Genomic DNA, 14,527 nt, shown 5'->3' with positions numbered 1-14,527 from the left:
TTGACTAACAGTGGTCAAAGTGTTATGAAATTGTCCTTAAATATATTTTACCAAAGTTGTATTTTTGACATCTTCTTTAGCAACTAGGAGGTTTCTAAATCAAAAGGTGGAAAATATATTTTTCACATCACATTAAAAATTTAAAATCCATTTGTTTTGGAAGAAATATTTCTTAGAACATGATCTATCAGAGTTGTGCTTTTGGTGACTTTCCAGGCAACTCTGTGACTTCCATCACAACCAGGTTGGGTAAAAAGGATATATCCACCACTGTGCAGCTAATTATGATCAAACTTGGTAGCAATATAATGTAGGTCACATTCTATCAAAGCTGTAGTTTTAGCAGCCACCATAGCAACTGTGTGGCTTCTATTGCAACAAGTTGGAAAATGTGTTTTTTTGACATCTACTGAACAATTGATCCTATTTTCACAAAACTTTGTCACAGATATGGATCATTGTGGAGAAGCAAGTTTCTGAGTTCAACTTCTTTAAATTCCTGAATTGGCACTCAGAGATTTCCTCAAGGATGAGAAGAATTTCACTTTTACTTGCAATTAAATCACTGCATAAAATATTTGTTCAAAGAGAACAAATAAAGAACTTGAGTTTCAATGTTGATGGTTGTTTCACAAGATAAATGTCCCAAGATTTTGTGAAAAAGGAATCTTGTTTGGTATTAAATCAACATCAACAAAAAGCATTCATGTAATACACAATGGTTTGCATATACTGGATGGTTGTCAAAACTAGTTGGAATAATATTAATGACATTTCAGAAGTTGGGTATCTTCATAAAGGTAATTTTGACAGAAAAGCCAACAACTTTGTTAGAAAAAGCTCTTTATTGACAACTATTCCCAATGTAATTATAAAATGAGTATTTAGCCATTAATCAGCCCTATCATGCACATACACATACACACACACACACCAGTTTTATCAGTGCCCTCGCTTATAGTGTGGTCTGTTTTTGGACCCCATTGTACATGAATTTTATCAAGGGAGAGGTGTACCAAGGTTGAACTTTTATCTATAAAAAAGAGTGACAATGTCACATAGGGTGCTGCAATGAAACAGAATATTAAAGACTGAGGGTGTACCTCAGTCCAAAATAACTCAGTCCAAAATAAATGTAACAAAATATATAAAAGGCACATTTAGGTTTATCAAACAATGTTTATGAAACAATGTTCACATCAAGATACATCAGAATATTTGGAATGGTACTGGAGCAATGCAGATTAGAATAAACATCACAAGTTGATTTATAATGGCCATAAGTCAGTCCATAATGGAACAGAAAAGACAAAACCCACAAAAGGCACATTTAGGTCTAAGAGACAATGTATACATTGAATTGTGTCATTGCTGATTGTATACACCGAATTGTGTCATTGCTGATTGTATACACTGAATTGTGTCATTGCTGAATGTATACACTGAATTGTGTCATTGCTGATTGTATACACTGAATTGTGTCATTGCTGATTGTATACACTGAATTGTGTCATTGCTGATTGTATACACTGAATTGTGTCATTGCTGATTGTATACATTAAATTGTGTCATTGCTGATAGTATACACTGAATTGTGTCATTGCTGATTACAAGCACCATCCCATATAAAGATATAAAATTGATCAGCAAGGGCCATAATTCTATCCAGAATGAAGTAAACAAGACCAAATCCACAAATGGCAAATGTAAGTCTTTGAGACAATGTTCAACCAGATTTCTCAAGAATATGTTAAATGATTCATTTACTGTGCTTGCTTTTAGGCAAAATCGCATGTGAAGATGGAAGCTTAATTGCCAAGGGACATAACTCATTCCAAAATGGATTTAAAGAGAAAAAGTCAATAAAAGGCACATCTAGTTCTGTGAAACAATATATGTTCCAAAATGTTATCAGAATATGTTAAGTTGTTTATGAGCTATTCTGGTTTCAGGAATATGCTGTAATGGAGGTATAAAATTAATGTTGGTTTGTGTTTAATGCCATTCATCAGCAGACAATAGGCTGTACATTGTGGCCAGTATAACTGGTGGAGGAAGAAACTGGGGGAAACACTGGTAAGAACCACCAATCCATGGGAAGCTACTGATAGCTTTTTTACATACCCACATTGGGAAACCCAAAGACTTGAACCGAAACCGAAAGATGGCAGTGATTGGTAAAGCAAACACTATAGACCAATTGGCCATCAGGAGCTAAAATTAATAGAAAAAGGACAATACTGTTGTTAAAAATGATGAAACATTTACAAGGCACATCTGTTGAAAGGAAAAAATTCACACTTATATATTTCTTCTTAAGAAAATCAGAACCAGTTAAGGATGCTAGGTATCAAGCAAGCCACACTTAAATTTAGTAATATAATGTGCATATCTAGCCCTGTCTCTAGCAAATCCATTGTGATTAATTCCATATTTGCCAGAAAATCCTGGGATTTAATCCAAATTCATAACAAAATTGTGGGGGTATAAAATTTTGTTTTGTAGTTTTTAAAGAGTATTCATCTTTATTTTAAGAGTCTCAGTGAATAATACAGGCAGTATCTTGTTATGAGTTGCAGTGAATAGTGCATGCAGTAAGCAACATTGTTTTGTTAAGAGTCTCGGTGAATAGTGCATACAGAAAGACCATTGTCTTGTTAAGAGTCTTAGTGAATAGTGCATGCAGAAAGACCATTGTCTTGTTAAGAGTCTTAGTGAATAGTGCATGCAGTGAGCAACATTGTCTTGTTAAGAGTCTCAGTGAATAGTGCATGCAGTAAGCAACACTGTCTTGTTAAGAGTCTCGGTGAATAGTGCATGCAGAAAGACCATTGTCTTGTTAAGAGTCTCGGTGAATAGTGCATGCAGAAAGACCATTGTCTTGTTAAGAGTCTTAGTGAATAGTGCATGCAGAAAGACCATTGTCTTGTTAAGAGTCTCAGTGAATAGTGCATGCAGAAAGACCATTGTCTTGTTAAGAGTCTCGGTGAATAGTGCATGCAGAAAGACCATTGTCTTGTTAGGAGTCTCAGTGAATAGTGCATGCAGAAAGACCATTGTCTTGTTAAGAGTCTCGGTGAATAGTGCATGCAGAAAGACCATTGTCTTGTTAAGAGTCTCGGTGAATAGTGCATGCAGAAAGACCATTGTCTTGTTAAGAGTCTCGGTGAATAGTGCATGCAGAAAGGCACAAAGTTGGCATAGTCTGTAATAACTGATTTGAATTCAGTTTTGGTATAAACTTTTACATGGTTAAATATGGTACAATATATAATAGGGTTCTGACTTTGAATGAGGAAATATGGTATGATGTGAAATTTAGATGCTTGCTTGAGGCAGGTATTTATGGTATAATATGAAATAAAGTGTTCAATTGACATCATTAAATATGGTATGATATGAAACAGGATGGACACTTTATATGGGTAAATATGGTATGATACAAATAAGGATAGACACTTTTCAAGGATAAATAGGTATTATATGAAATAGAATGCTACTTTACATGGGTAAATATGGTATGATATGAAATTTAGATGCTTATTTGAGGTAAGTATTTATGGTGTCATATAAAAAAGAGTATTCACTTGATATCAGAAAATAAGGTATGATATGAAACAGGATGGATACTTTGCATGGGGTAAATATGGTATGATATGAAACAGGATGGACATTTTACATTGGTAAATATGGTATGATATGTATAAGGATAGACACTTTTCAAGGGTAAATATGGTATGATATGTATAAGGATAGACACTTTTCATGGGTAAATATGGTATGATATGTATAAGGATAGACACTTTTCAAGGGTAAATATGGTATGATATGCATCAGCATGGACATGTTAATGGGGTAAATATGATATGATATGAAACAGGATGAACACTTGACATAGGTAAATATGGTACGATATGAAATAGATGTTAATTTACATGGATAAGTATGTTATGATATGAAATTTAAATGCTTACTTGAAGTGAGTATTTATGGTGTCATATGAAATAGAGTATTCACTTGACATCAGTAAATATGCTATGATAGAAAGCAAAAAAAGACAAATTACATCAGAAAATAATGGATGATATGAAATGAAATGCTCACTTTATAAGGGTAAATATGGTATGATACGAAAAATATGGATACTTCATGGGTAAATAGGGTATGATTTGAAACAGCATGGACACTTTTTCTGGGGTTAATATGATATGATATGAAACAGGATGGACACTTTTTCTGGGGTTAATATGGTATGATATGAAACAGGATGGACACTTTTTCTGGGGTTAATATGGTATGATATGAAACAGGATGGACACACTTTTTCTGGGGTTAATATGGCATGATATGAAACAGGATGGACACTTTTTCTGGGGTTAATATGGTATGATATGAAACAGGATGGACACTTTTTCTGGGGTTAATATGGTATGATATAAAATAGGATGTGTGACTTTACATGGGTAAATATTGAATTTAACAAAAATGTTTGGTTTTTGCTCTTTTCTATTACTTATTTTAAGACCATAAATACATAATAGTATATAAATTCACAACTTAAAAATTATATTTCTGTTATTCCTCTGGTATAAAATTGATCATGATTTGTCTTGCACTGTGATTAATTTTACTCATATTGATACATTTACAGGCCAGTTCAGTCTGGGGCAGGAATAGCAATACAACCCTGCCCAGTGCCTAGTACTTGGCATGTTCAACGTGGAAAGAATACAATTGATATTTATAACAGAGTTGAGGTGGGTACATTCAAGTGCAGATCGTTTCCTTGTACATTGTGGAGTCATAAATAATGCACTTGTTTTAGTTACTTGAATTGTTTTGCTAAAAGTTATTTTAATTTTTCCTTGGTAAGTCCACTTTTCAAAACTATATCATCCTGTTAAGTGATAGTCAGAATAGCATCAGTGGTCACTGATGCCAATAACAGTCCTTTATTGCTAGTTGCATGTTAGTAGAACTATATCCATTTGTTACAGTTTCCCCTGTAGCAAGCATTTTAAAGTGTATAATCTATATTTAGAGCATAAGTTTTACAAATACTCGTGAAGAAAAATGGGGCCCAACTGATTGATTCTTTAAAATGGCAAATTTACATACTTATAGCAACTGTAATTTTTTTTTTTTAACAAACACTAAATGAACACGGATCTTTTGAGTGTAGGAATTTTTGAGATATTGAAAGATTAGCATATATTGTAATTTGCTTGAGTTCATTTTTTTCTGCACATGCACTGACACTACTGTTAACCTTTTGACATTTCTTCTGGATTAATTCCATTTTGTAATAGAGCTACATTACAGTAAAAATGTATTCACCCTCCAAGGAGAAAAATATGGATTCCTCAAAATGTGAAGTATTGATTGGAGTACACCAAAAACTGGCTTTGCATTAAGCCATCAAACTTATACAGTACATATATCACAGATAAATTGTAAGCAATGATACAAGCCCCTGTTGGCATGTGGTAGAACAATATAAAAAAAGCACACTGCTAGCAAAAAGCATATATATATTGGGAAAATTAAGGGCACCCCCAGCAGATTTCAGCTCTGGAATACCTTAAGCCACCTACTCAAGTCTTCCAAGCTACCAATGATGAAGCATTGTTTATGAGTTTTCTTGTTAAACATGACCTGCCTTTATCAGTTGGAGATCAGCAAAAGTGACAGTGAAGGAGTCCTATTGTGAGGAAAAATAAGACAAACTTTAGTGCCTCCTTAGATGCTGAAAGTTTTCAACAATTTTAGTCATCCAGATTTACCAGCAGACAAGAAACCTGAACTGTTCTGAAAACAAATTTGCCATAGCCTAGTTGAGGAAGTTAAAGTCTGCCACAGCATCATATCATGACAAATAGCATGAAGATTGTACATATCAGTAAATTTTGCTGCAAATAAATTTGTACCTGTGATCAATGTAAATAATGTGATTTAATTTTATTTTGGAATTTTTCATATAACACAATACTTATCATCAAAGTCGATGGAGCTAGTGTAATGGCATAATGTTTATTTTTCAAAATTCACTAATTGTTATCCCTCTTTTCACTATTTGCTGGTCTGGAGGGTTGACAGCTCTGTTTATGTTTTGAAATCTTCTGTCCATCTGTTTCTTCCCTTCAGGTTCTCATCATCAACCATTTCAAAACTTTGTTTATAGTTTGATTAGGTGTAGGAAAAAGTATGCCAAAGAAAAATGGTTTCCTAACAGTAACATTTGTTCCAAATGGCAAACCTGGACTAAAATTTTTTTGGATGGTTTGCACTAAGAGAAAGGTGGAAGCCTTATCGTTTTGTGATCAAAATGTGAAGGTCACATGTGCCAAAAAAATTAAAAATAAAAATAGTGTGCACAAAAGTTGCAGTTTTCAACCATATTCTTTTACAAAAGTATGTGGATGACAAACTTCTGGTAAGAAAGAAGCCTGTTGACTTTGGGTTGAAAAGGGCAAAGGTCAAGATCACTAAGACTGAAAGAAGAAAAACAGTTCTTGCATAATTTAGTGTTAGTCCATATACCTTTACAAAAGGTATATAGATTGCATTTAAAGTGAGAAAGTAATGTTGAGGTCAAAAGTTAAAAGTTCAAGGTCTTTTTTTAACTCAATGAAAAATAGGCTTTTTGATTGGCAGGTACTTATGGTAGGGTAAGAAAGAAACCCGATTCTATAGATTTTATGGTCAAAAGGTAAACGGTCTTGGTCATGGTAAGTGTTAAAAGAAAAATGATGGTTTCTGCATTAAGGAAGTTTAGTTCATACCATAATCAAAGATTCTTGAGACCCATTGATCAGTAATTCCCAGAGTCAGCCATATCCTGCTAGTGCCTACAATGAGCATAACAGAGGGTGGGTGTGTAAATTTCCGTGCAAGATACGATACTGTTTTTTATATGACATTATGATGCTAGTGGGTTATATGTGATAAATAGTTTTCTGTATTTTCAAGTTTTGCTTTAGTGCAAGACCATTTTGTCCCAGCACTTTCATATACATAGCATAAAATTACTGCAGATCAGGGTCTGCATTATTCCTTTAAATTATTAGTGAAAGACTAGGGTAGACACCGATTTTTACACGCTTATGCATCATTCCTAGAAGACGTGTCCCGTACCACATTGGGAGTACTACCTTCATGGTCATAGTCATTTTAATCTGGCATCACAGTTTCATTTCCTGCTGTATAAATTGAAAGCCACATGAGATTAATGGATCAAACTTGATATACATGTCTATCATCACTAGAAGGTGAGTCACATACCACACTGGGGGTCCTGTCTTCAATGTCAAGGTCATGGCTTAATTTTTTTGATTTTTTTAAATAATACTTTTCCATTCTAGAGCTTTCAAACTGCTTGAGATTAAGAGATAAAACTTTGTATACTTACACATCATCACTATATAATGTGCCATATAACACACTGGTGGTCCTACCATCACTGTCAAGGTCATGACTCAATATTTTATATATTTATCATACTTTTATGTCTGCTTCATAACTTTAAAGCCATTTAAGATTTATAGATGAAACTTAATATCCTATACATCATCACTATAAGGTGTGTCACTTACCAAATTGGGTGTCCCATCTTTAAAGTCAAGGTCATATGTCAATATTTTAGGTTTTTATAAAACTTTCTGTGTTTTAACTTTACAACTTTGAGATTATGGAATGAAACTTGGCCTGTTTGTACATCATTAGAACATGTCTTGCATACAAGTCTGATGATCATATCTTCAAAGCCCAAGTCATGGCTCTATATTTTGTATTTTTCATGCTTTTGTTTCCATTCTTTTAACTGTGGACGTGTTTGAGATCAAGGGATGCAGTTTGGTATACATATGTGTTGTTATTAGCAGGTTTGTTGTGTATCATATTGAAATTTTATCTTTATCATGAATGTCTTGGTGTTTTTTGTTGAATGCTTGTTTTGCAATTTCCTTTCCACTTAGTAATTTGTTAGCTTTTTGAGATAAACGAATGAAACTTGTATGGATGTAAATTACATACATATATTCTGTTATTGTGTTGCCAAATTTTACATGTATGGATGTAAATATATACGTACATTCTGTTATTGTGTCGCCAGAGTAAACGTACATGCACAGTATTTCCTATATATTTTCTGAACAATAACTTCAGTACTGTTGGACATTATGTGCAGCCAGGAGACATGTTCCCACTCTAACTGCTGGTGTTCCCCTGAATTTAATACATCATTATATCTTCTTCATTTGCTTTAGTGGGAGACCCTTTTATGACATGGCACTTGAATATGCTAATACACAAATATTTTGGCATTATGGAGAATACTGATGACTTCATCTTATTATCACTTAATTTGAATGCAACATCCTTTTTTGACCCAATGCTAAAATACACTAAATATAAATTCCATTTTTATTTACTGCCAGTATTTACTTCTGTATAGGAGCTCTGATAGCTGAATTAGTATAGCATTAGATTTGTAATGAAAAGGTCATGGGTTCAGTACCTACATAGGTCAGCTGAGGTTGGATCCCATGGTTTGTCCTTGCAAAATACACTTAGCAAACATTTTCTTTGCATGATTAACCGATAATATGTTTAAAGTGCCTTTAAAATCCAACCATTTTCCCAGCAGAATGTTTGCTGAGGGCTGATCAATAGTGAAAATGTTGAAATGTTTCCTTTTGTGGAAAAAACAGAGTCAAGAGTCTAATCAGTTCAGAAGCACAATAAAATAAATATGTTCTTAGTTGAATATCCATCCCAAAGTGAGGGTCATTACATAGAAAACTGTGGGAAAAAGTATTATCTCAACAATATTCCATAAAGTAATAGCTGATTAAATCTTTAAAAAGTCCTCAAAGAAAAGTGTGTGTTGGAAAGTGTCTGTTAGTAAAAGTGTGTGGATTTTTGTTTAGTACGACACAGTTATTGAGATCACACTGTTTAATGTAACAGAATGTCTGCAAGGCTGATCTGCAGCCGGTTGTAAGTTTCTAATGATTTCCTAAAGTCTAGTATAGTTTTCATTGACTTTATCATTTTCTTTCACTGGACATTAATAGTGATTATTAAAAAGAATTCTTTATTTAATGAGACTTTAAGGCACAATACATTATTTTATGTTCAGTCTCTCTCAGAATTCAAAGGCATTATGATACACTTTGAGACACATCATGAATTTTTTTTTTTTTTATCTTCACCCCAACCCTAAAGACATTTTTACATAGCTAAGGGTCCAAGCAATCCAAAACTGCAAAGAATGTCCACTTTCTTTTGCTACTTTTACTTGAATATCCATCTCAGTGTAAGGGTCATTATGGAGAAAAAGAACCATCTCACCAAATCTCTCTCATTGTAATGCTCATTGCATAGAAAAAGAAAGGTCTCACCAAATCCATTTCAAAGCAAGGGTCATTATGGAGAAAAAGAACCATCTCACCAAATCCATCTCAATGTAATGCTCATTACATAGAAAAAGAAAGGTCTCATCAAATCCATCTCAAAGCAAGGGTCATTATGGAGAAAAAGAATTGTTTCACCAAATCTTATAAAATAATCGCTGAATACGTCTTTACAAAATTCTCTGAATTCACACAGTTCATTGATTTCTCTTATCAAATACGTTTAGAAAAGTGTGTTGTTGGGTGGATTGTTTTCAGCAGGACATCACAATAATTGAGATCACACTTGTTTCTGCAACAGGGAAGCCACCAGGCTGACTAGCAGCAGGTCATAAACTGTTAATAAAATTTCCCAAGGTCTAAAATAGTTTTCATTGACTTTGTCATTTATTTTACTGGAGATAAAGTTGCAATACCACTATTGTATTTCCTTTCTCTGTCATAGCGCAAAGCACTACACTACATTTTGATAATAAATCACCAGTGATCATGTCATTATTAGATGTCAAGTAATTTTTAAAAAACAAAATCAGACATACTCAACAACAAAACTCCAGATGTTCTTTACATAATGCACATGCTGATTGGTGTTTATTTCATTCTGTTGAAATTATATTAGTGAAAAAATAGGAGATACATCAGTCTGCCAGCACATTAAATGATGGCAGATGTCTGTATGCACTGTTTGTAGATTGGGGTATGACACTGACATGTATTTATAGTGGAACATGGTCTTAGAGTCCATAACCCAGAAATGATATCTGAAGAGTGTTAGTCCTTTATTAAGGATTTTTTTTTTACATTCTAAAGTAACAAAATATAGAATCAGATTTCATGGTCAGGTGGTTGCTCAAAAAATGTTGAGGGGGTAACTCAAGCTGCACTCAACAAAGTTCATCAACTTAAGATAACTTTACTGGCAATTGTTAGATTTTAACCAAATTTGATATGCAACTTTCTATTGCTGGAACCTCATTGAAGTTTGGTTTCATCCTTCTTTGTCACCCCCCTCCCCTTTTTCATCTCAGCAGCTTATCTCTCCAAAGGATTGTTGGAATTAAGCCAAATTTAGCACGCAGCTTTACCATGGCAAGATCTTGCAAGAATTTAATTTCCAACCTTCCATGACATCATTTGCAGGAGTTATTCTCTTTGATTGCAGGCATCGATCTCTAGACTTTGGTTTACACAGCAGAACTTTACCAAGGTCTGTTGAATTTAAATTAAATTTGGTGTAAGGCTTTATATTGAAGAGACATCGAAAGTATTTGATTTCCAGCATTCTAAGAAGTCATTTACATAAGTTATTCCCCTGATTCACCCATACCATTGATTTTGGTTTCTGCAGCATTTCATTTTCAATGCTTGCTGGATTTCATCCAGATTTGGCAGGTATCTGTACACATTTGATATCATTTAGAAGTGTTATGGCCTATCTGCTTTCTACAGCATGACTTGAATAAGGAATGTTGGATTTCAGCTAAGTTTATAATGATTAAACCTTGAATGCGTTGGATTTCCAATCAATCCTTGTCATCCTTTAGAGAAGTTATGTCACCTGATTCCCATTCTCCTAACTTTGTTGCCAGACACAAGTTCATTTTGTGAAAGGTCCTGCTGAGCAAATTGTAGTGAATGTGGCCATTTTTGTGATGCAGCCATATGTAAAACCTATAATTATAATATGTTTCTTTTTGTCTGTTCCTTTCAGGTGAAGAATTTAGGGCTAAATATACAGGAATATGGGAAAGTGAAAACCTTGTTTATGGAGAGTATGCCAAGCACAACGTCCATAGTCAGCATAGAAAGAATTGAGAATGGTGAACTTTGGACTAACTACAACATGTAAGTATTAAATGGAGATATCCTACTAAAGCTATGGACATCAGTACTCTCATGAAGACAATACAGAAGTGCATTATCAGTGAAGCCACCTTATAACAAGATTTGTTACAAAGGTGCTATGTTATACAGAAGACCAGGGTACTATGATCTTATTTACCATATATACTCACATAAGAACATACTACGATTTCATTTAACATATATATTCACATAAAACAGGGTACTGTGATTTCATTTACCATATATACTCATATAAAACCAGGGTAGTGATTTGATTTGCCATATATACTCACATAAGAACAGGGTACTACGATTTCATTTAACAAAAATATTCACATAAAACAGGGTACTGTGATTTCATTTATCATATATACTCACATAAAACCAGGGTACTATGATTTCATTTACCATATGTACTTACATAAAACCAGGGTACTGTGATTTCATTTACCATATATACTCACATAAAACCAGGGTACTATGATTTCATTTACCATATGTACTTACATAAAACCAGGGTACTATGATTTTATTTACCATATGTACTTACATACAAATTGGATCCAGCTGCAAACTGCAGAGACTCAGACATGTTGTTGCTTGATGTACTAGCAGATCTTGATCTATGCTGCCTGTTAATGAGTAAAACAAACAACATGGATTCAGATCTGCATTTGGATGACATGATGTCAGATCAAGGTCTGCGTTGTTGGCAAGAGAAAATTTCTGGTAGTGGAGTGAATTTTCCAGCCATTTGCCTGATTATGCTAAATAAGGGCAGACTCATGTTCCTCTTTAATGTAAATAATATTCTGTTGAGAATATTGCCAACTATGTCCTTTTGGAGTCCATGCTTTCTACCGGAAGTTTGTTTTCCATTTGTTTTTGATGCTAGACTGACTTTTTCAAAGATATTTTTCAACCCCTGCATCAGTAGAAAAATTGAAAAGTTAAATGTAATAAGGGCCCACAATTAAAAATTAAATTTAGAAAATTGAATTAGATCCACATGCATGTCCAATTTTTTGAAGGAACATAGGGGCATTGTAGTGAAGAACAACTGTAACATTCAGTTTGATGTTCAAAACTTAATTGTGAAATATTTTGTTATATGAACTTATTTCCTGTACCGTTGTATAATAAAGTTAGGGATATATATATATATATATATATATATATATATATATATATATATATATATATATATATATATATATATATATATAAATATAATGTATCTTGCTTTGCTTCAACTTCTCCCTATTAATCTCTCACTTCTCCCTGTTCTGTCCAAAAGGAGAAGTCTCACTTCTCCCTAAATTTAAAGTGTAGCTTGACTCCTGATGGCAGAAGCATTTATTACTTTCGCCACATGAAATTAAAATGGGTTGATTTGTATGTTCAACTGTTTATTATTAAAAATTAGATGAATCTGTACTAAACAACTGGACTTAAAAAAATAAAATGTAACAGGATTTGACCTGAATGGATGCCTGGATTAAATGACAACACAAACACAATGTGATGAAAGATGGAAGTTTATGAAATGAATTAATAAATATATGTGCATTCTCTACAACATATACAGTGTGATTCAAGCAAATTCTAAACATATGACTCATTCAGTTGCTTCACAAAAACATTTGTTATATACAAATGAATTTGTAACTTTATGAAACCTTATGACATAAAAGAAACAAATAATTCGTACAATCATTCAAAAATGGGGAAAAAAATGTGATTCATATATTCAAAATTGTAGACACATGATACAGTAAACCCAAGATGTTATTCATATAATCTCATGTAATAATGGTAAGATTCATATAATCTCATGTAATAAAGGTAAGATTCATATAATCTCATGTAATAAAGGTAAGATTCATATAATCTCGTGTAATAATGGTAAGATTCATATAATCTCATGTAATAAAGGTAAGATTCATATAATCTCATGTAATAAAGGTAAGATTCATATAATCTCATGCAAATTGGTGTAACTCAATTGTACTCAAATGTACTCAGTTGAAACACAACATATGTTCCATGTACTCAATTGCTTCTCTTGGGTTTCCCAACCCTTGGCTGGAAACGCATGTATGAGCCAGCCGAGAGAGACAGTGTTATTAGCAACTTGTATATGCATCTCTGGGGTTACAAGGCTATTATTAGTGTCGCATATATGCTTTAGCAGAAGGTAAAGAGATAAGTGTGTCAATTTCTTTTTTCTCTCACAAAATCGACCGACATGGAAAGCCAGCATTGATTCCTTTTTACCTGTATTAATAGGAACTTTGAAAATAAATTGAAACAATGGAATAGTTTTGAAAGCGACATGATCTAATGCATCATGCCAGCATATCGATATAAGGCTAAACAGTAAATGAGTTTTCAATAGTTTCTTCTAAATGTTCCCTATCCATACTTTATAGTGTTGTATTTTTCGACAAGAAGAAGCATGTACTTCGTCATGTGGGGATAAATGTACATCATTTCTGGTTGGCATCCTCTATAGGTGGGAAATCCTACTAATGGGTAGTAACTGCATAATATACTAATATTTCAAGTAATTAAAGTTTTATTTCTTCTTTACACTTGATCATTTTTTTATTCTTTTTTTTTGCGAGTATAACTACTTTTAATTATATGATGCAAATCTGATGCAAAAACAAAAATTTTAGAGTATGACCAGTGACCTTTAATAGATACATACTGTATTTTCAGAAAATGACAGAATGATAACTTTTTTTGTGTCCAGAAACATACACAAACGTTGCATTCAGACAAACCTAAATATAATTTTAAACAAATGTTATTCGGTGGCAGCAATTGAATGAATAATGAAACGTGGTTCTGCTAATTGTGGATAATTTGAATCGACATGTAACTTTCTGAGACTGCTCTGGTGGCCTAGTGGTTAGAGCATCCACCTCAGATGCGGGAGGTCGTGGGTTCAATCCCCGGCCAAGTCATACCAAAGACTTACAAAAACGGTACTAACAGCTGCCTCGCTTGGCGCTCAGCATTAAGAGGTTAGTGTTAGGACTGGTCGGCCCGGTGTCAGGATAATGTGACTGGGTGGGACATCACGCTACATGTCTGCGGCATGATGCCCCAGTGCTAGACATCACTATAAACTGCCACATTGCAGACATCGTAGCGATATGACTGAAAAATTGTTAAAACTACGTTAAAAAATCCAAATCACACACACACACACACACACACACTTTCTGAGATAAGCAAGCCATTCTTCCACTCTCTGTAAA

At 33.6% G+C, this 14,527-nt stretch overlaps 1 protein-coding gene across 3 annotated transcripts in view; it reads left to right on the top strand.

The window, feature by feature from the left end:
• Window positions 1–14,527, top strand: part of LOC149782058 (protein mono-ADP-ribosyltransferase PARP11-like) — a 35,656-nt gene that overhangs the window by 13,169 nt on the left and 7,960 nt on the right. For all 3 annotated transcript variants that reach the window (XM_089933476.1, XM_089933475.1, XM_089933477.1), the window contains exons 5-6: window positions 4,652–4,757; window positions 11,125–11,258. In XM_089933476.1, the coding sequence (XP_089789602.1) occupies window positions 4,652–4,757; window positions 11,125–11,258 (240 nt within the window). The remainder of the gene's footprint in view (window positions 1–4,651; window positions 4,758–11,124; window positions 11,259–14,527) is intronic.

This window comes from Sinohyriopsis cumingii, chromosome 15 (genome assembly GCF_028554795.1).
Source record: "Sinohyriopsis cumingii isolate HCF-2022 chromosome 15, ASM2855479v2, whole genome shotgun sequence".
In the NCBI taxonomy this organism is placed as follows: Eukaryota; Metazoa; Mollusca; class Bivalvia; order Unionida; family Unionidae; genus Sinohyriopsis; species Sinohyriopsis cumingii.
The sequence above is the reverse complement of the archived record's forward strand: the minus strand, read 5'-3'. Positions and strand labels throughout refer to the sequence as shown.